This window comes from Notamacropus eugenii, chromosome 1 (assembly GCF_028372415.1).
Source record: "Notamacropus eugenii isolate mMacEug1 chromosome 1, mMacEug1.pri_v2, whole genome shotgun sequence".
Taxonomy (NCBI): domain Eukaryota; kingdom Metazoa; phylum Chordata; class Mammalia; order Diprotodontia; family Macropodidae; genus Notamacropus; species Notamacropus eugenii.
The window spans coordinates 525,359,817-525,382,224 of NC_092872.1; the positions used below are offsets into that span (position 1 = coordinate 525,359,817).

At 40.3% G+C, this 22,408-nt stretch overlaps 2 protein-coding genes across 16 annotated transcripts in view; one reads left to right on the forward strand and one right to left on the reverse strand.

Moving 5' to 3' along the window:
• Positions 1-10,291, forward strand: part of NCOA1 (nuclear receptor coactivator 1) — a 241,668-nt gene extending 231,377 nt beyond the window's left edge. For 8 of the 12 annotated variants that reach the window (XM_072633863.1, XM_072633871.1, XM_072633864.1 and 5 more), the window contains 2 exons: positions 4,692-4,784; positions 7,968-10,291. In XM_072633863.1, the coding sequence (XP_072489964.1) occupies positions 4,692-4,784; positions 7,968-8,138 (264 nt within the window). In that variant the 3' untranslated portion in view covers positions 8,139-10,291. Of the gene's footprint in view, positions 1-4,691; positions 4,785-6,604; positions 6,662-7,825; positions 7,883-7,967 lie in introns of all 12 variants that reach the window. The other 4 variants (XR_011972410.1, XM_072633872.1, XM_072633873.1 and 1 more) reach the window with 4 other exon arrangements.
• A 134-nt stretch (positions 10,292-10,425) lies between these two features.
• PTRHD1 (peptidyl-tRNA hydrolase domain containing 1) lies at positions 10,426-22,365 on the reverse strand. Of its 4 annotated transcripts, XR_011972411.1 has the most exons (6): positions 22,156-22,365; positions 18,383-18,708; positions 18,005-18,093; positions 17,728-17,842; positions 14,662-14,708; positions 10,426-10,781 (listed from the first exon to the last, which is right to left on the reverse strand). XR_011972411.1 is itself a non-coding variant. In XM_072633877.1 (2 exons), exons 1-2 carry the CDS (start codon positions 22,363-22,365, stop codon positions 18,538-18,540), a joined length of 381 nt encoding a protein of 126 aa, XP_072489978.1. In that variant the 3' UTR covers positions 18,308-18,537. The 4 variants fall into 4 exon arrangements, 1 of the variants encoding a protein (XP_072489978.1); XR_011972412.1 differs by lacking the exon at positions 18,005-18,093; XR_011972413.1 differs by lacking the exons at positions 14,662-14,708; positions 17,728-17,842; positions 18,005-18,093.
• Between the last annotated feature and the right edge of the window lie 43 nt (positions 22,366-22,408).

Below are 22,408 nucleotides of genomic sequence, written 5' to 3' on the forward strand. Positions count from 1 at the left end.
TTAGTCCAAGGGAAAAGTTATGATGACAAACTTCTACATCCTTCACCAGGCAGGCCTTTAGAAAATGTGACCATCCCACAGAGGCTCCAGCATCCCCAAACCTCCCAGAGATTGTCCATTCCTAGTACAGATTTGAAAACCCAGAGTCACTACCATGCTTCAGAGTAAGGATTCTTGTGTTAATATTTTTGTGTCCCTACTATTACAATAGTTTCTCAATTGGTCTCCCTGCTTGTAGGCTCTCCTGTCTTCAATCATCCTCCTCAAAGCTATGAAATTGATTTAATACAGTTCTAAAATAGAAATGTGACTATCACCTTCTCCCTCCCACCCCTGAAACCTTCAGAAGCACTCAGTTTCCACAAAGATACAAAATCTTTAGCTTGGCAGTTAATGTCTTCCACAACCTGCAGATCGCCTATCCATTCACTCTAATTTCATGTTATTCCCCTTCTTGAACTCTCCATTCCAGTCAGACAGGCCTGCTTGATATTCCCTGAACCTCTCATTCAGTCCCCTACCTCTGCCTTGGCTTAAGTGGTCTTCCATGTCTAAAATACCCTCCCTTCTTACCTCCACTTCTTAGAATCCCCAGTGTCCTTCAAAGCATGGCTCAGTTACCATATAAACTGCTCCCCTCTACCCTTGCCACCTCAGTTCCTAGTACTCTGTGCTTCTTAAATTTTCTTTTTATAACTTTGTAGATATTTTGTATCTACTTTGTTGATGTTGTAGCCCCTTCGCCCAGTATTAGCACCTTGCAGGCAGGGACTGTTTTGTATTCTTATCACCTGGCACACACATTCCATAGGTTCTTAATAAGCGTTTGTTGAATTGAGTTATACTAATGCTAGTTAAGATTTATGACTCAGATGTTCCGAGTGGAAAAATAGACTGTCATCTCTGACTTAGTTAACAAAGTTTGTGTCCATAGTCTAGTAACCAACACCAGCTGATGATAGTTTTCTCAAATTGCTATAATAGTAATTGCAAACATCTTTCCCAACTGATAACCCCTCTCCTTAAAAAACTTTAATACTCTCTAATGCCTTCTAGATGAAATCACAACTTCCGAGTCTGGCATCCTAAGACCTTCTACTATCATGTTCCAACTGCTTATTCTAGCCTTCCTTCTCATTACTCCCCCCTACAAACCCTTTGCAAACTGGATGCTTTCTGTTCTCTGAATAATCCTTGAATCTTCCCACTTCTGTGACTTTGATCATGCTTCCTAAATGACTTTTCCAGTCTCTTCTGACTACTTGGTACTTACTGTCTATTAACAATTAACTCATTAACAATTAAACATGTGCTGCTTTGTGACATATCTTGTGTTTCTATATAAATTTTCAGTTGTTAATGCCTTATTTCCAAAATTAGATTGCAAGCTACTTTGAGGCAAAGAATCATGACTATCCTTCCTAACCTACCCCCCCCTCCCCCAATGTCTAGCATATTGCCTGAGGAGTAGTCAGATACTTTATCAATTGATGGAGAGTAACAAAAAGTAAGCAATCCCTGAAGTGCCAGTCTTCCAAACTTAAAACACCTAGTAATATCACATCACAGAAGTAAACATTATTTATGTCTCTGAAAGTACATAAAAGAGAGATATCACTACAGGCTTGATAAGAGCAAAAAGTTAGCATCTACAAGTTTTTCCCCACTTCACTACATTGTACCTCTCTGATGGGAATTTCGGAGGCCTGACCCAAGGATAAGGTTTTTAGGATTACCTATGATAATCTCACTGACTTGAAAAAAAGTAGCCTTTCTTTCCTGGAATTTCTACCTCACGCTTTCTACTCTTTTTCACTTCTTTCTGCCCCCTTTACTTCTGTCCCTTTCTGGGTATTTAGAAGCTTTAGTAGGCTAAAATTTAGTAGGCTTTAAAATGTACTTTAAAATGATATAAAAGGTCAGTGATCTTTGTAACCCAGAACTTATTTATCTGATAAAGAGTAGCAAAAATCATTTTGTGAAAAGGTATGGTTGTACTCCATGATATCAAACGTCAGAGGTTTTACTGTAACTCTAAAATGACCTAATAATCATTTAATAGATCCTTTTAGGAATCTGTCATCCCTTTTATAAGATTTATCTAAACCCTTCTTGAACTTTTCCTATATTCTGCCTATACTCCATCATTTGAAATCTCTAGTTCATATTTGATTTCTCAAGTTTTAAAAGAGTGCCCTTTGTTATCATGAAGACATAATAGCATGTGTCCCGAGGCTTTGTGATCATCTGACTTGAGAATCTTAACCTTTTTTTTACATCTTGGGCCACTTTGAGAGTCTGGTGAAACTTATGGACTCCTCAGAACATTGTTTTTAAATGCATAATATTTTAAAGGTGACCAGTTATTGAAAGACCATTATCAAAATAGTAAAAGTTTCAAGTTCATTTAACCCTAAGTCAAGAATCCCTGCCTTTAGAGTCAGGCTGCTTATCAATAGATATTTGTAGAATGGGGGCCTTGAGTAAGCCCCTGTTTGCTATTAGTTGCATGTTGTTGGGAGAGAATGAGACAAATTATGCAAAAAGATTTGTATAAATTATATTTAAATCATTGTTTATAATTGATTTAAGTGGGAATTAACTTGAATGGCACTAAGAAATAGAGTCAGTGCCTGAATGCTGTTCTGTAAAGAAAGTCATTTCCCAATTTGGGGGTGATTGAGGTGGTACCTGACAGTAGGAGTTAGTCTCAATGAACTTTGAAATCTCTTCTGAAACGTTCTGTGGTTACTTCTAACCTATATTTCAAAATATAAATGTGAGGGGTAAGTACTTGGGGTTGTAATGAAGTTTTGTGTCAAGAATGAAAAAGCTATTGTGTTCCTAGAAAGCAAGTTATAATTTAGAGGACCTAACTTGCCTTACTGGTCCTTGAGAGTGGGCAAAATCTTAAGAGTACTGTAAGCTCTTAGGAGAGGAAAAAATAGGGGAGAAGAGCAAAAGCCTATGGGGGGAAAGAAGACTGAGGATTTAGGGTCAAAAAAGGCTAAGAAAAAGGAGGCCAAAGTGGGCATTAAGCTAATTATTGAAATGTAACAGAGGTTACTGTCCTTTCAACTATAGTCACATATAATAGTATATCCTGAATTCCTCATCTTCTGTAATTAAGCAGGTTTTGGTCACAATTTTGCTAGTGTCTGATTATAGATCTCTCTCTTTCTCTCTCTCCATATATACATACACACACACACACACACACACACACACACACACACACACACATATGGGTCTGATAAAAATCTGGATTACTGGTACTGTTGGATAGTAAAGACATTATGCCTGTTGGATATCTCTACCTAGATATCACATTGTCCTCTACTTGGATTTTCCATTGTTAAATCAAAATTAGTGTGCCCAAAATGGATTGTCATGTTCTATACCTAAACTCACCCCCCTTTCAGATCTCTGTTTCTGTTAAGAATATCATCTTCACAGTTACTCTGATTATAAACCTTTGATTTATCTTTGACACTTTTATCTTCTTCACCCTTCTATATCTAATCAATTGCCAGACTCTCTCAATTCTAACACCACAAAATGTGTTGTAGTTGTCCCCTTCTTTTCATTTAAATGACTATCACCTTGTTTTAAGACCTCACCACCTCTAGCCTGTACTATTTAATAGAATAATTGGTGTCCCTGCCTGTAGCTTCTTCCTTTTACAATCCATTCCCCCGAGTATAGCTTCCAAGATATTCTTCCTAGGGCATATCATTTCCCTGCTTAAAACTCCCTGGTGGCTGTCTGTTGCCTCTAGGATCAAATAGATACTACTCAAGACTAGCTTTTGAGACCTTCTGGTGCCATTGTACCTTCTAACTTTTTTTCCATTATTGGAAAATAATGACCTTTCTTGAACTCTATATTTTCTTTGTCTTGTATCCAAGTAAAATGTAAGCTCCTTGAAGGCAGGGATTATTTAATTTTTATCTCACTACCTCTAGTGCTCTAGTACATATTAGAGGCTTCATAAATTTTCATTAACTTAAATTAATTACAATGATCCAAGACAATTATGAATGACTTATGATGAAAAATGCTATCCATTTCCAAAGAAAGAACTGATGGAGTTTGAATGCAAAATGAAGCATACCTTTTCTTTATTTTTCTTGTGGTTTTTTTGTCTGTGTTTTCTTTTACAACATGACTAAAATGTTTTGCATGACTGAACATGTATAACCTATATCAGATTGCTTGCCTTCTCAATAAGGGAGGAAGAGAGGCAAAGAATTTGGAACACACATACAAATTTTAATGAATGTTAAAAAAATTTTTGATGCAATTAGGGAAAAATAAAATTTTTAATTAAAAAAAGACAAATTGAATTAAATTAATGACTGTTCATCCATCTTTTCCCTCTTCCTCCACCACAATTTAATGGGACCCAGCTGTTGAAGCATGAGACCCAGAAATATAGGTTAATGAACAACACAAGGCCTGAATAAGTAGTGGTCCCTCCAAGTCCCTTTTGTCACCCCATGCTCAGAATCACCATGTAAACTTCAAAAACAAGGAATCATATATATTTTAGTAGTGTATACTGGCATTTAGGTGTGGAACATTAATAACCAAGTTCTTGTTTTCTTCAAAATATTGATCCTTAATTGTGATGGAATTATCCCTGAATTAAACAGCGCACTTGTAATTGTTTCTGAATTTGTCCTTAACAGATAAATGATCCAGCACTGAGACACACAGGCCTTTACTGCAATCAGCTTTCATCAGCTGACATTCTCAAAACAGAATCAGATGGCAGCGCCCAGGTCAGTAAGAAATTTTTAAGCATAGATCCATCAGAGGTACTAGTTGTTTGGGCCATCTCAGCATTTCTTAATTGATCATTTTTATAACTGTGCACTGTTAATGTTCATGTTTAATGGGGGCACTTGTAGAAATAGTGGTTTATTCACACAATTGAACATATTTTGTGCCTCCTACGTGCAGGACTAACACTGTGGAGAATACAAAGGGCAGGAACCAGCCCCTGCCTTCTGGAACCTTGTAATCTAATTGGGGAGATAAAACACAAATTTATAAAATACAAAAGAGCCAGAGAAGGCAGTACATTTTAAGTACCAAATGGATGGTAGGGATGGCAAGTGTTTGTTGAGAGGAGAAATAACTCACTAGTTACAGGGGCAGTCAGCAGAACCTTTGTGGAAGGGGGTACAAACTGAGTTGGACCTTAAAGGACCCCATGAGAGTTAGCTGAGCAGATGCTACAGGCTGAATGTAAGGCAATAATGCAGGTACGTGCAAGGCATGTTCTGGGGGCAGTGAAGCTACCTGGGTAAAGCATGATGTATAGGATGTACAGAGGACCATGCTACAGAAAGGTGGGGAGAAAGGAGATGTACAGGTTAACATATTTAGACTTTTAAGTCCTTTGCCCATAGAAAATTGTTGAGTAAGAAAGTGAATGAATGATATGAGTGTTTTCAGTTAGTGGTGATGGTGAACAGGATGAATTAGACTAAATATAGGGAGAAGAAGAAGAAACTAAATATGGGGAGATCATTTCATAAGCTACCTAATTAATCCTAGCATAAGTCAGGAAGTGAGCCTGAATTCGAGTGGTAAGAGTGTGAATAGAAAGAAAAGACTAGAGGGAATAAATATGAAGGGGGAAAAAAATGACAGTTTTGTCTTATTTTTAGAATGTGCCACATGTTTGCAGGGCAGAGGAGCAGAGGCAAAAACTGCCTCCAGTCTTTCCCTTCCCCTGGCCATCTTTTACAGAACTGCCAAAATAGTATTGCTAAAACACAAGTCTGACCATAGCCCTCTACTGTTAAAAACAATTTTAGTGGCTCTCCACTTCCTATAGGATAAAATACAAATTCCCTTGTTTAGCATTTAAAGCTTTCTAGCTTCGTTTTCTGTTGCTCTCCTACATTCTGTACTCTAACCCAGAGCTTCTCAAAGTGTGGTCTGGGGACACATGAAGATCCCCAAGACCATCTCAGGGCCTTCCAAAGTCAAAATGATTTTTGTAATAATATTAAAATATTTTAATTTCTAATACAGTGAATATCAACCAATGTAAACCATATAAGCAAAAGTTCTTTAGGGGGTTCTCAATTTTTAAGAGTATGAGAGGGTCTGGGACAAAAAAGCTTAAGAACCACTGCTCTAAAATCAGGTGACTTATTGATCCCTAGTTTTATTCCACTTTTTCACTTCTATTAATTTTTACACATCATGTCCCATTTTTGGAAGACTAGAGCAACACAACACCTCTGCATTCAAGACTGCCTCCTTCATGAGTACTTCCCCAAATTTCCAACCTTGCTTGACTCTCCCCTCCCACTCTGCTTGCCCTCTTGTATACATACCACCTGAATATAACAGATATCATAATTATCTATGGATGGGTCCTATTCTTTTAGATTATTAGCTTCTTGAGGACAAGAATTTAGGTAGGTTTTCATTGAAGGATCTGTCAGAGAGATGCTTGATAAAACTCTTCATTGAATTTAATAGAAGCAAATCTGAGGAAGGAAAGAGTATAGATTTCTAAAGAATGGAGAGAAGATGCAAACAGCTAGTAAAAACAACTGAGAGGTGTTTTTGTTTTTTTCAGATGTATTGCAGAGAAATAAAGACTATCAGAGAAGGAAGCTGAGCTAGTCTTCAGGAGGTTGTACAGCTTTTATTAATAATACTTTAGTTGATCCATCAGGCTCTGAAAGAGGCAACCCCAGTGAACCTTATTCAAGGATAATTTCATAATTTAAGTTTTGAGCTAGCTTTTGGAGCAAACCTCAGTAGTACAGTGGCAGGCAGGGGAGGAGAAGTATTATCTGAGGCTTTGGGAGTAGAATAGAATAGGGATGGGGGAGGTTTACCAGTAGCATTCAGGGAACTTGAGGAAGATGTGTTCATTAGTTTGATGCAAATTAGTTTTATTCAGTAAAGATAGTTAAAGACTGAAGGAAAATTTCCAGGGGCCTTACAAGCATGAACTATTGATAAATGGCTGTGCAGAATGCTGTTAACAAACCAGGACATCCCTAACATTATGTAATGATCACATTGGTCCAACAATAAAACCTCATATTTTAAAAGCATAACATTAGTTACAAGGATTTTGAGCACAAGTTCCTGATGAGATCATTTGCAGGGCTTTGTGTGGGTGGGCTCAGTAGGCAATATTATCCCCAATAATTTTTTATATTACTATGTCTAAATAATATGATATGGATAACTAGTTTTATTCCCCAGATAGAAAGTACTAGAACAATTTAACTAGAAATTCTTTTTTAGCAGAACATGAATGAATGTTAATAGAGTTGACCTTTGCTATGCTGGGAAGTGGGGGGATAGTGGCATGGAGCAGGGGGGAGGGATGTAATTCAAATATATCTTTCATCTGAGAAATTTCAAATGTAAAAATATTGTTTCCCTGTATTCCCATGACACAGAATTTAGACAACACAGTCCTCTAGTTAATCTTGGTAGTGCTGGTCTTTTGATGTATGACCTGTGGTGGTTTCTCCTTGATAATAGTGTGTCAGTGCAGACAGTTGCCTTTTGTCTATCCAGTGACACTAGGTAGATTCATTAGTAAAGTATGCTCCTAAGCCATTTGTCCAAACAACAGAAATGAAAAACAAACCACCACTTAGTCCCCAGTCTGTGAAACTGGGCTTTCCTCATTGAATTAGTATTACCAGTGGTGTTCATTTGCAGTAATGATGGCAACCCAGTAGGCAGCTTGGCCATTCCAATTCTGGTTTTATTTTTAAAGTGTGAACTTTCTAGAACCCTGAGCAAAATGAGTGCAGCAATTTTCTTTTTATAGGACAAGAAGACAGAAGAGTTCTTCTCTGTGGTGACTACAGACTAGAGGAATGCTCTAGTGAGTTCCCACTTCAAGTAGTACGCACTCATGAGCCGGGGGGGCCGAGCCTTCTGTCTCAACACAGCTTTTGTTTGTGTTCCAGCAGGTGCAGCAGGTTCAGGTGTTCGCCGACGTCCAGTGTACAGTGAATCTGGTAGGCGGGGACCCTTACCTGAACCAGCCTGGGCCCCTGGGATCTCAAAAACCCACATCAGGTCCACAGAACCCCCAGGCCCAGCAGAAGAGCCTCCTTCAGCAGCTACTGACTGAATAACCACTTTTAAAGGAATGTGAAATTTAAATAGACATACAGAGATATACAAATATATTATATATTTTTCTGAGATTTTTGATATCTCAATCTGCAGCCATTCTTCAGGTCGTAGTATTTGGAGCAAAAAAGGGGTTTGCTTTTTGCTGAGGGTTGGGGAGGTGTTTTTTGCTTTGTAAAGGCCCTGGATATTGAGAGAGCAACGCGGCAGAACAGTTGGACAATCGATTTCATGAGCCAAATTTAATTGTTCTTATTTTTATAATCAGTCATTGGCTTCTTATCTGAATGAAGGCTTTTGGAGGAGAACCAAGATGAAAAGTTCCAAGTGGAGAAAGAAACTCCATTTCAGCTGGATTTGACTCTGACCCCATTATGGAGGAAGGGCTTGGCAGCCCTGTGCCCTTCAGCAAAAAAAAATAAACAAACTACAAAAGGTTGTCGTCTTTCTGTAAAGCCTATCCCACCCCAGGCAGCTTGTGTGTACAATCAGCTTCTTCTAGCAATTCTATGTCTGTTGGCTTCAAGAAAGTATTTTGCACCTCCTCCTCCCCATTCCATTTTTTTTTAAGATGGTTTAAATCAAGATGCCTCCAGCAATAGAGGCTGAAATGTGTACATTTGCAAGGGATTAAAAAAAAGTACAGTTTGGGGGAAAATGCAATAATTTTTTGGAAGGGTTGGGGAAGGACAAAGGGCAAAGTCTTTGAGTTATTGTAGATAACAATTTTATGATTAAATGTGGAAAAAAAAGGCAGTTTGTTCTTTCTGCTTTTATTGTATTAACAACTAAGGTAGCTAAAGTTATTTAAAATAAAAGTAAATTCTATGATCTAAGCAGCTTATTCTGCCCTTTAAATCTCCCTGTAAATATTTCTGATTTCTTGTAGAAATTTATTTCCTTCTGTTTAGTTTTATGCTTTTAATATCACACTTGGTTTTTCTAAATTTTGTGTGTATAAAATATAACTTGTTGATTGAATTGCAGTTCTGAAACATTTGGCTAACTATTTCAATATTTTAATAACTGTGATGCCATTTATGGATTTACTTTAAGAATTTACAACCAATAATGTCACTGCCAGAAAGTGCCGTCCCCTGCCTCAAAGGGGACCAATAGCTATGCTATACTGAAGAGTCCCATGGGGCAAACTGACTTGTTCCAGAGAACTATACTAGGAGCTATTCTTATGAGTAAATGTCAGAATTATATAGGTTTCTTGAATAAAGGGAAAAATTAGTTCTCAAAGAAATGCTCACTTTTCAGGTTTTAAGTTTAGGATTTGAATTACCATCAGTCCAGACATAATTTTTACTATATCAGGCTGGGAAAAATCTACCTCCTGCTATAGGGCTAATTTTATCCCTTTCCACTATCCCTCCCTCCCATAAGGGATTCAGTGGACCCATTTCCTGCCTTTAGAAATTTCACTGTGAGAATGGTGTTGTGAAAGAACCAGAGGTGGCATTATCAACTTCCCTGAGCCAACAAATGATATTCTCCACCCCTACTACCTCTGCTTTCTGGGCAAAAGAAATGTTTAAGAACAAAGAACATAGACTCCACCATTAAAGAAGAAGTCATTTTCTTAGCTCTTCCTTCCTACCCAGTTTCCCAGTTACAAATATCTTCCCCTAATATAGAAAATAATTTGTTCAGAAAATATAACGAATGAAAAGATGAAGAGCTAAGTAACAATGGATAGTAACCACAAATCAAAAATGAAGTCCTCAATTATAAATATGACCTCCTTAAATTCTTCATAAACTTCTTTCTTGATCCATTCATTCCCAGCCTGACCACCCAAGCCCCACATTACTCTAACCCTCCATCTCATTGCCCTATTACTGAGGTGGAGGCAAGCGAGATTTTCTCTTTTGTTTGTCACATATAGGTGTGCAATTCAAGGTGTTCAACTCTCACTTTAGCATTCCAAGTGAAGTTTCCTGGCTGACTGCTTTTGTATAAGAACTAGAAAAAAAGGTAGAAAATACAGAAGATGCCAACATAAGACAGCACCTCCCCCATCCCAACCCAGCTGCACCTTAAAGTATGCATGTCACCTTAAAAGTTTTTATAGTTGCACTGTTTGTTTTATGTTTGTACAGTTTAAAATGATTGCTAAATTTGAGGAAAATAAAATTGCTTGCACCTATGGCACTTGTCATTCCACAGGAAAATCACTTTTCAGCCACAGAATGGACCTGGTTTACTAGCAATATGGGTTGTCTACACAATAAATCAATGGAAGCAATGAAAATTATACAGAAATATGGAAGCCTAAACCAGTTAACTGAAAATTCAGGTTTAATAAGAGAAAGTAATTCTGAAAATTTCCATTATAGTCCTTGTGATGGACTCTGAGACAGTCTTGGCTGATTCACATAAGAGTTTTCATCATTTCCTTGTTTCCAGGGCCAGGCCATTTTCATCTTTAAAATGGGAGAAGTTCGTTCTTTGATCTTGACTTCCTGGATTCATCCAGGTATCACCATGAGGTTGTTTGGTAACCTTGATGTTTTCAGACATGCTATATCCAGATGACTGGTTTTACTTGCATCCTATTTCCCAATGTATATGTTGCTTTCTAAATTTTTAGGAAGTTGTTGAGTAACCAGAAGTGAGTTTACCCACTATAATAATACCTTTAACAAAAAGAGATGTATAAAATTATGCCCTGATTTTTTCTTTCTTAAGGCAGCCTAAATGTAGCATAAAATGCTACCACTTAATACGATTAAGACAAGTCTTGGTAGGAACATAAGCCTATGTGATTTCAGAAGGCTGTAAAGCTTCCTGAACTCATTCTAACTAGAGAATCAAACCTTTCATTCCATCATTAGTTATTCATATTTAGTAAGTATCTATGGGAGTTAAGGGCATGTGAATGTTGGGCTAAATTTGAGGGGTGGAACGTGGGGGTGGGAAAAAGTTTGAGGAGAGAGTTGGTCCTATATCTCAATCTGAACCTTTGAGGATGACCTCCCTAGGCCTAAAAGGGAGAAAAAGGCTGCTGCAAGAAAAGGAAATCTGATTAGTGATCACATATTCCAGGCAACAACACTATGAAAAAGACCAGCTTCACTACAGTAAAGTACATTTCAGTCAACTTCAACCCCTAAAGGATCAGGAGAAACCCTCTTTGTGTCTCTATTTTTCATTCAGAGAGGATGGCTAAGGAATACTTCATTCAGGATCCTTTCATAAGAGTCTGATGTTGCTTTCCCCAGGACAGAGGAACACGTTCTTAAGATGATAAACAAAGAATGCTGTCCTCACACTGACAATGACCCCAGTGGTTCTGGAGAACTTTTTTAGTGGGCCAATTTGATAGGAAGAGATGTTCCCTAAGCTCTCAGACACTTAGATCTATTATCCCACCTTTCCATTGATAAAAACTACAACAAACACATGTATGCCTAACCATCTTCTCTAATTCCAACCCACTTTTCCCCATAAGTTCATCACTGGAAACACTCTTCACCTCCTGCCATTGTGATAGAACCAGGGGAGTGTGATACTCATCAGTTATCTGCTACTCCCACTTTAGGGCCAGTCTAGGGTCAGGAAGCCCAAAAGTCCCTTATATTCAGTCCCTCTTGGGCACACGCAAGGACACTGCCTAGCAGAGTAACTTAAACTCTGGGCTTCTAGTTTCCCATCTATAAGATACAGGAGCTCATCTAATAACATCTTTGGGGGCAGCTAGGTGGTGCACTGGATAGGGTACAATGCCTGGAGTCAGAAAGACTCATTTTCCTGAGTTCAAATTCAGCCTCAGATATTTACTACCTGTGTAATCCTGGACAAGTCATTTAACCATGTTTGTCTCAGTTTCCTCATCTGTAAAATGAGCTGGAGAAGGAAGTGGCAAACCACTCCAGTATTTCTGCCAAGAAAGCCCCAAATGGAGTCACAGAGTTGGACACAACAGAAAAATGACTGAACAACAAAACATCCTTTACTAATTACTTTGCCATTATCTTATTTGATCTGGACAACTCCATGCAGTCCATAGGGCAGATGGGCTATTTTATGGAGGAAGAAATTTGAGGGTGGTTAAATCACTTCTCCAAAGTTCTACCACTATTAAGACTTGGGATGCTTCTACTAATTCAGTATAACCACAAACATTCAAAAACCTACTATGTGTAAGGCATCATATTTGGCTTTAGGGGTACAAAGATGAAGTGACATAGGTCTTCTAGTAGCCAAAGAGCTTATAGGGAAGATAGTTTAAGCACCTACTCTGTGTAGAGCCCTGCTAGGTGCTGGGGGAGATAGAAAGTTTGGCAATGATATGGTACTTCCCCTTAAGTTCAGTCTAAGCAGGAGATAGGACACCAACACAAATAGCTATAATAAAACAGCTATTAGAGAGTAACAAAACAACAAAGCGCTATGTTAGGTCTAAATGACCTAAAAATTATGCCGACCTGAAAGGTCACTAAAAGCTTCATGGAGAAGAAAGATAGCATTTGAATAGTGTTTTCAAAGATAGCTAAGGGTTCAACACATAGAAAGCGAGCATTCCAGGCATGAGCAGGAAGCAGAAACAATAAAAATCCAGTGCTCCAGGAACAGTGTTGTCTAGTCTGAAGCATAGAGTACATGGAGGAGAGTGAGAAAGGGTAAAAAGGGTAACATGAAGGCCTTTGTATGTCAGGCAGACATTTTAACTTTACTGAGGAGGAAAGGCTGAAGCACGTAAGACTTCTGAATACAGGAATGACAGGACTTGATTGATCTGTATGGAAGAAAGCCTTTTCAGGCAGTGGTGTATCACATGGTCTGATGGGGAGGAAGATGGGAAGCAATAAGCATACAGTAGTTTATCCAGGTTGACTGTAATCAGATTAGAAAAGCAGTCAAATATTCTTATATTTGCTAAAAAATTCTTATGTGTACTAAAAAAATGGGATCAACAGGACTGTTAACTGATTGAATATTAGAGGTGACTGAGGGGAAAGCTGAAGATAATCTCCTGACAAGGCAGACTGAGTGAACGACAGTGTCTCTAACAGAAACAGTGAAGTCAGAACGAGCAGATTTAGGGGGAAAATAAGTTTAGCTTTATACATGTTGAGTTTCAAGTGACAAGTAGAAATACCTTGAACTCAGCTGGAGCTCAGAAGAGAGATCAAGACCAGACATTGGGATTTTGAGGTTATCCTAACATAAAGTAGAAGGTTGGAGGAGAAATAAAGAATCCAGAGGAGAAAATGTTGAAAGACACTGAAGAGGGGTAAGGAACGCCCTGATGGCAACTGGAACTCCAAAGAGAGATCAAGATGGAACATTCTGAGTTTCGGGATATCTCTATTGACTAAAAGTTCTGAGTAGAAATAGGGCTGCCAAGGAAGAAACTGTCAAAAGAAACATGAAGAAAGGTATGGTCAGAGGTTCTCAGTATGTAGAGTTAAATAAAGGATTCAGAAAAAGCCATTCCTTGGATTTGGCAGCTAGGAAATTGTTAATGAACTTTAGAGTAATTAGAGTAGGACGGTGGGGGCAGAAGCCTAAAGTTTAACAATGAGAAAGAGATGAACAGCAGCTGGGTGGAGTAGAAGGATCAATCACAAAGAGGTGTTTGTTAGGAATGGAAGCAGAGGGAAGAGAGAGCTGGTGGCAAAGGAAGAGGTTGATATGAAAGGGATGATTAAGGAACAAAGTCTAGAGGAGGCGGAAGGAGAAGGATCTCAGGATTAGCCCATAGGAATGAGTCTAGGATCAGAGGGATGCAAAACCGTGGGTATTAAGGACAAGAGCAGGGAAGCTGAGGGAGCTTATCTCAGATTACCTCATTCCCAGAGAAGTAAGAGGCTAGGACCTCTTATATAGAGATAATATTGGTAGTACACATAAAAATGTTTTCAATAGTTACTGTGGAGAAGGAGATAGATTGTTGAGCAGCAGCAAAAGCCCCGTCAAGGATATGTACCATGAATCTGTAGTGGCTTTTTCATGGCTTTCTCTATCAGTGCTCAGAAACCAGAATTGATGGGAAAGAAGTCATACAATATTAAGGGAAAGTACCCTAGGAAAATTTGGAAAGAAAAATACTTTCAGATGAGATGGCACCTAAATTGAATTTTGAAGGAAGAGGTGGCCCTCCAAGCCCTCTTCTAAGTTGAAATCTCTATAATTACATAACTAATCTATTGCTAACAGAAACATCTCTTTCCTAGCAGAAAGGTATAAACACCTGGTCTCATATTGGCAGTGAACTGATGGGAGGGAGGGAAGGAATAAGCATTTATGTAGCACCTACTTGTGCCAGGTACTGCACTACACATTTTTTACAAATATCTCATTTGATCCTCAAAACAACCCTGTGATGCAGAGACTGATATTATCTTCATTTTACAGTTGAGGAAACTGAAGCAGACAGGTTAAGTGATCAGCCCATACAGCCAGAAAGTACCTGAGGCTGGGTTTGAACTCAAGCCTTCCTGATTCTAGGACCAATGTAACAGTTAGTGTACCACTGGTAGAAGAGAGGGAAAGAAAGGCACTATGACCTACCTTTAGTCACGTAATAGATTTGCAGTAAAAATCTAGGTAGGGGTCTCCTGATATAAGAAAGAAAATAAAGGCCAGTTTTTAGAATTCTCCTAAACTGGCATGTTAATGGCCAATAACATTATACAACACAATATACAGTGAAATGTGCAACTCAGCCAAAGGACACTGGTTTAAATTGTTCCAGATCACACCACAAGTACTTAGACTTTCTGACTTTTTTTCCATTTCAAAAATCAGATTAATGTTTATATTACCTGTTTCACAAGGATATTGTGAGAATCAAATGAAAAGGTATACATAAAGCACTTTTTAAACCTTAAAGTGCCACATAAGTGCAAGTGATTCTGGCACTTATCCCCTAGGGTCTCTATCAGAGAGAGGTGGCATCCACTACTAGAGTTGTCTGAGCCACCCCAGTGAGTCAGGCAGTGTCTTCTGGACTTGTGAGTGGATAACCTAGCCTCCTCCCTTCTCTACTTCTCTCCTTGACTCCATCCAACCTGAAAATGTACTGACTGGAGTCTTCTGCCCCTCACAGATTCTTTGCATCCTAACACCCAATGAGCCCCACATCACTCAACCAGTCCCTCACTACCACTTATCTCATTCCCCACTCCTAAAAATCATATCAACATTCAAGCTGAGGTGTGGGGACTGCACTGTCCTTTTTCACAAGGGGAGCTATATTAATCAACCAGGGCTCAGAATCTCACAAGTAGCAAAGACCATCAAAAGCAGGTCTCTTGCCCTGAGACCATGCACATCTCAGATCAAAAACTGGATCCCCCTTGTGGAGGGAGAAAATCCTAGATAGGACCCGGAGCAGAGCTGTATTTGCTTCCTGGGAAGGGATAACAATCTTCCTATGCAAATGAGACATTTCCTCCTCAAAACCCTCAGTTCAAAGCCACCTAAATGCAAACTCTTCTCCTACCACTCCCTAATCTCTGTTCCCATCCATGTACGTATGTTCATCCTTCACTGCCAAAGAAGACATCAGAAAAATGATGACGTGACTTGCCCCTGACTTTGTTTGGAGTGAGGGCGGGCTGTGCAGATTACCAGCCTCACTTCTCCTCCAGAGCCATCTGAATCCAAAGACCAGATATTCATCAGGATGACTGGAGATGACCCAGGATGAGGCAATTGGGGTTTAGTAACTTGCCCAAGGTCACACAGCTAGTGAGTTTCAAGTGTCTGAGGTGAGATTTGAACTCAGGTCCTCATGACTCCTGCACTGGTGCTCTATCCACTGCACCACCTAGCTGCTCTCCCATCCATGTAACCCTAGCATAAACCAGCCTATCCCTCCCAACATTTGAAAACTGGAACCTCATTTTATTGAACCTCTCCCCATTCCTATTAAGACCTCACATGCCTGCCCTGACTCCCTCAGAAGACCGTGGATCTTTTGTCATCCTCTCCAGCACTGAATGTCTTTTCTCCTGCCCCAGCCTACACCAAAATAACTGGCTAAGCAAGTGAGTAAACTTACTCTTCATGCCATTTCTAGGCCCTTCCCCTAACATTTATCACTTGGCAACTGTTCCTCCTTCCAGGCTGACTCTATCCAGATATATTCAGATCTCACTGACAGATACCATTCCCTTAGGTCATTATGTTTCCTTTCTCATTTAGTCCTAGCTTCCCCAACCCAACCCCTTCCCTTATATTTGGGATCTTCAACATATACTGATGTTCCCTAAAACATCCTGACCTACTAGTTCATCATTTTCATCTTCCATGACCTATACCTTCATTCCAAATCAGCCTTACACATGGGCATCCCAAACTCTCCTCTCTCCCAAACTTGCCTGTTGAGAACACTACCATCCTCCCACACAGGTTCACGACCTCAGTGTCACCCTCAGCTCCTCTCACTCACCCCATCTGTCCAATCTGCTGCTAAGTCTTGTTTCTACCTTTGCAACATTTTTCAAGTTCATCCCCTCCTCTACACTCCCACAGCCACCATCTTGGTGAAGGCTCTCATCATTTCATGCCTAAACTATTATAGTAGCCCGCTGGTTAGTCTCCCAACTCTCACTCCATACTAGGGCACCCTCTACTCTGCTGCCAAAGTGATCTTACTTTCAAAAGCAAAATGTCCGACAAAGTCCCTCCTCCCTATTTGATGATCTCTATTGACTCCAGAATGTTTGGCTTTTAAAGTTTTTCATTACAACCCAGTCCCTTCCTAACTTTCCAGTCTTCTTTACACTTTCCTTCCCTCCAAGAAATCTAAAATCTAGCAGTACTCGCCATGCTGTTTCTCAAACATGACACTCCATCTCCATACTTTCACTCACTGGAACACTATCTTCATGTCTTGTCTCTTCACTTCCTTCAAGTTTCAGCTGAAAACTGACCCTTGTGCTAGAGTCCTGTCCCAGTCCCCACTCTAACAACCCCATTTCCTCTTCTCCCCCACTCTAGTGCCTTCCCTCTCACAATACCTCCCATTTACACTATATCTACGCTTGCATGTATACAAATGTTTTTCATGCTATCTCCTCGCTTTAGAATGGGAGCTCCTGGAGGGCAGGGGCCATGTTTCTGTCTTTATTTCCCCAGCTTAGCATAGTGCCAGTAATGCAGCAAATAAATGAGGGAGTAAGCAGTTCAGTGCTTGTTGATGGTTTGACAAAAATAGGCCTATCCTTGAGCTTACTGATCTAGAAATTTTATTAATCACAACCTTGCATTCATGCACTTCTGTAACTTCTAGTCACTCCACCCTCTCTGCTTTCCTAGCCCATCGCCCCTGCTCTGGCCTCCCTTTCCTCTCCACTGGTAATCTTAATCCTGTAACAAGTTCAGTTTTATCCTCGCTTCCACCTTTTGTGCAGGATGAAACGTACTGTCAGACACGGACAAGGTGATTTCTTTTACAAAATAAAGTTCTGTGAATGCTAGGGATGAGAGGGTGGGAGTTTTAAGAAAGCATCAATAAAATATTTATCTACAATATACATAACAAGCAGCTGGAAATGAAGGACTCAAAAAACATATGCAATTTCCATCACAAAGAACCAAATCAAATGAAAATGCTCATGAAAACACTACCTTAGGAAAACGGGGGAAATACTCGTCCTGCCATCAGAGGACCTCGGCTTGAATGTGTGATGTTACTGCGTGATCCTGGACAAGTCATCTAAACTCTCAGAACCCATTGACTAACCTTAAAGATGACAGAGCTGAATTACATCAGGGTTTCTTGAATTCACGGGCTTTTACAAAATCTGTTCACTATATTTCAGTATACTTGGTTTCACTTGTAATTCTGCATGTATTTATGCGTTTAAAAATAATCTGAGAAAGGGTTTACAGCCCTCAGACTTACCAAAAGGGTCACTGGGGAAAAACTGGGGTAAGATCACCTGGACTCACGGAGTTCTAAGACACCTCCTTTCCAGCTCTAAGTCCTGTGATCTGGTTTGAAATGTTAAAAGTACTACATAAATCAAAGTGACCATCCTCATTACAATTAGCTACTACTTTAAAAGAAGACTAGAGGCAAGTCCTTTCACCAGAGGGCCACATCCAACTCTGAAAACCTGTTTAAAGGCTACCCGGACAGAGAGCTCTCCGGGCCAAGAAGCATCTGATCAAGTCACAAAGTGACACAATAACTAACAGAGTCCTGTTGTTGTCCATCCATCTTTCCTACCTTCACAGAAAGAGGAATTGTTTATTTGGTGAAATTTATTCAGAAACTAACCTGCCTGCAACTACCCCAAAAGAAACTGCCCGTAATGAGGGCAAATACGGGGAGTGTCGGAGCTGCTGACACACTTTTTGCAGAGATGCCAAGAGATGGGTTTGGCATGTAGATTCGGGGTCCCATTTGTCCAAAACAGTTCTCACACATGACAGTTATTTCAGTAACTTGAACTTCCTAAGATGTGTATTCACTTCTCCTTTGAAGTAAGGCCGAAGAGCAATGCAGGTGGCAATGTTTTCTGGCTGCTCCAGCCACAGCATATAGTCAATGTTGTTCTGTTTCAGGGTCTCAGCCAGTGTCATCAGGGCAGCCTCATCTGGAGCCTGTAGTAGAGCAGAAAAAGGGGAAGGGACAGAAGAATATGAACACAGGTCAAATGCTTCCACCAGGGAGGGCTGCAGGGCTATAACACACTCTCCCTGCTATATAAAAGGAAAGGACCAGGTTATACCAAATTAGAACCTTAGGTTCTAATTCTAGCTTTGCCATTGATGTACAAGCCATCCTAATTGAGATTTCATTTCCTCTTCTATAAGAAAGCCACAAAAAGGTAAATGAATTTAACTTCCTCTTCCCAGAAGCGTATTAGCAATTACTGAAACTATTACTGCATTACACAAATTCCATGACATCCATAATCCCAAATTCCCAAACCCTGCTTTTCAGACATTTAAAGAAATATATTCACTTTCTCCCCTTAATTTACCACCCCAACAAGAGAAAATTTAAGTGGAATTATTTTCCAAAACTTACATAGGGAAAATCACCCCCCAATCTCTCTCTCATGTGTTTATTGGGAGGCAGGGGAAGACAGATTAAAAGGGAGGAGAGATTTTAGAGAAAGATTAGTCATAAGCATAACAAACTCCATCTTCAGAGGTTGGAGTATGAAGTGAGGAATAAAGAGGACCAGGAGAAGGGCTAATAGAAAAAAAGTATAAAAGGACAGGTTGGGGAGAATTAAACAATTATTGTTCAAAACTACAAATCTGAATGGGATAAATAGAGGAGAGTAGCAGAACAGATTTAGAAAACAGAATCCAAAAACATGTTTATAAGAAAGGTTCAAAGTTAATACAAGGGAGCTACAGCAGCTATGCTAAAAAAAAAAAGGCAATAGTAAAAGCAGATGATTAAAATAGAGAAACATAGGAACTACATTATGCTTAAAGGCATTATAGACATATAATATGTACCAAATGGCAGAGCATCTAAATACTTAAAGGAAAAGCTAATCAATTTAAAGAATCAAGAGTAACACTGTAATTGGGGAATCTCAATGTACCTACGTCAGACCCAGACAAAACTAACCAAAGAAGTCAAGGATCTGAATAGAATTTTAGAAAAATCTGGTATTTTGGCAGTTCAGTGGAAAGTCTGGAGTGGTTCTGGGGACAGTGAGGAGGCAAAAAAGAATAGGGAGTCCAATTAGGCCATTATAATAGTTTAGGTGAGAAGTGATGAATTTCTGAATTAGTGTAATGATTATACGTGAATGGAGATAAGGGAACAGGTGTGAAAAATGTGGAGGTAGCTTTGACAATTGTTCAATGTCTTTTTTTCTGATACTGGATTATTTATTCTCTTAATCTAAAGCACAGGTCTGCCCATGTCCACTGCCTGTTCAGGAGGCTTCAGTGGATATGTGCCATGGATTTTATTCTAGAATAAAATACAAACTCCTCCATTTGGCATTTGAAATTACTGGTATGGTACCAATCTATCTTTCTAGATTCATGCTCAACAAACCAGTTGCATTACCACACTTACTATTTCTTAAATTTGGCATTTAATTTTTGCTCCACCATGCTTTTGCACACATTGCCTTGAATGCCTGAACTAAACTTCCTCCTCACCTCCACCTCTGAGAATCCTTGGCTTCCTTCAAAGTTCATCTCAGGTACCACTTTTATGAGAAACCCTTCCTGATACCTCTAGAAACTCAATACTCTCTTCACACTACTACATCTTTTTCTCTATATAAATTTGTGACTATTCAAAAAAATGTAAGCTCTGTAAGGACAGGCACTTGTTTCTGTAACCCCATCACCTAGTACAGTTTCTCAGAAAGAATACGTATGTAATAAATGCTTGAACACTTGAAACCAATGTCTTCTCACCGCTGATCCTTTTCCAAAATGCCATTTGCCTTCTTCACTCTTGCTTACAAATTTCAGAATAATACAGAAGGAAGTCACACTGTGCTGATTGGGTCTACCAAAAATTTATGCTATCATATGCATCCTCCCAGGTACCCAGAAAATTCTTCTCTTGACTAATTATACAGTAACTATTCTTTCTCTATTCAAATGACCTATACAATCCTTTTTCTTCTTCCTCTCCCTGAAATGAGGCCATTATAGGGAGCTACTTCTCTTCCCCAATTCTACACTTAAATCACATCCACATCATCCCCTACCCTTTTCTCCAACCTTGGAAGGACACCTGTCTCCTTGTCAACACCTCCTCTCTAACTACATCCTTGATTCTATTCCCTCCATATTTTGGAAGAGTTTGCCCCTTTGATCATGCCCTCTTCCTAATTTTTCCTTACTGCTCACAACTACGCTCAGGTCTCCCTCATCCTTAAAAATTTTTAACTTGACCCTACCACTCTTTCAAGCTATCGATCTACCTTTCACAGTTAAACTTATTGAAAAATCTGTCAACACTCACTGCCTCTATTTTTTCCCATCTCATTTCATTTCTCAGCCCCTCGCACTCTGACCAGGCTTTAACTACTCCACAGGCGACTCTCCAATACTACCTCTCTTTACTGCTAAATCCAACCACCTTCCCTCAGTTCTCATTGTTCCTGACTTTTCTCGGCATATTGTATTCTTTACACTAATTATAACATTGCTTTAAAGTGGTTTTCTTCATACCTAACTTATCCCCCTCAATCTTTTATAAAATCATCATCCATACCCAGCCTCCTGCTGAGGTGATCCCCTGGGTTCTATCCTGGGGCTCTCCTCTTGTCTCTTTGAGATCACCAGCTTCCAAAGGTTCCATTATTTTTTCCATGAGCCAGGATTACCAAATGTACATACCTAGCCCTCATCCCTCCATTACCTCATCGTTTACTCTAGCGTCTCCACTGAGATGTTCTATATGCCCAAGCTCAAAGGACCAAAACCGGATTTCTGTTTCCTTCTGAACGTAAGACCTGCCCTTTCTCCCCCATCCCCCAGGGAAGGTGCCCCCGCCTCTCTTCTCATCGCCTCCCCTCCCCCAACGCCCCCGCCCCTCTCACACTCATCCCTGTCTTTCCACGGACTCTGGCGGCGCCTAGCTCCCGACACCCTCCGCCCCTCTCACCAAGCTCGGTTGGGTTTCTACGCTGTTTCCCTTTAGTAAGGACTCTGAAGAGTCAGACCCCTGCATCCCCAGGGGCGAGCATTAGGCCTGGAAAAGAGTTAGCCGCTGAATTAAAAGCTCGATTCTTGAACTGGGGGTGTTTACAGCACAAGAGGACTGGCGTCCCGCAGCCCACCGCCCCCTCCAAGGTTCTGGTCCCCGGCCGGAGCAACCACAGCCGCCCACGGGGCTCACACCGGCCCAGGCCGCCCCTCCCTACAAAATCCGCCAAAGACAAGCCCGGGCAGTCCAGGGAAGGGTGGCCCCGGGCCGCCGGCCCTAACAGGGTGGAGCCAGTCCCCACCCTCCAAGGGACCGCCAAACCTCAAGAAGAAACCCCACGCGTTCGTCCCTTCCGCTTCCGGCTCTCAAGCGACCTTTCCTCCCGCCCCGTTTAAAGGGTTCCGCACCTCAAGGACCACTTTGCGCATGCTCCCCAAATCCCGGAGATAAGCCGCAGTATTTGGGTGGTCGCGGTGGGCATGCAAGGCTGCGATGGCCGCGTGACACCCCTGGGCCACCAGCGCTCCTAACGGCCACGAGAACGGAGCCCGCGCTAGGTCCCCTCGTAGAACCAAATACTGAACTAGTGGCTGAACTGCTTCCGCAGGAGCCGCCATCTTCCCCACCGGTGGAAAAGAGTCGTCGAATACTCAAGGCATG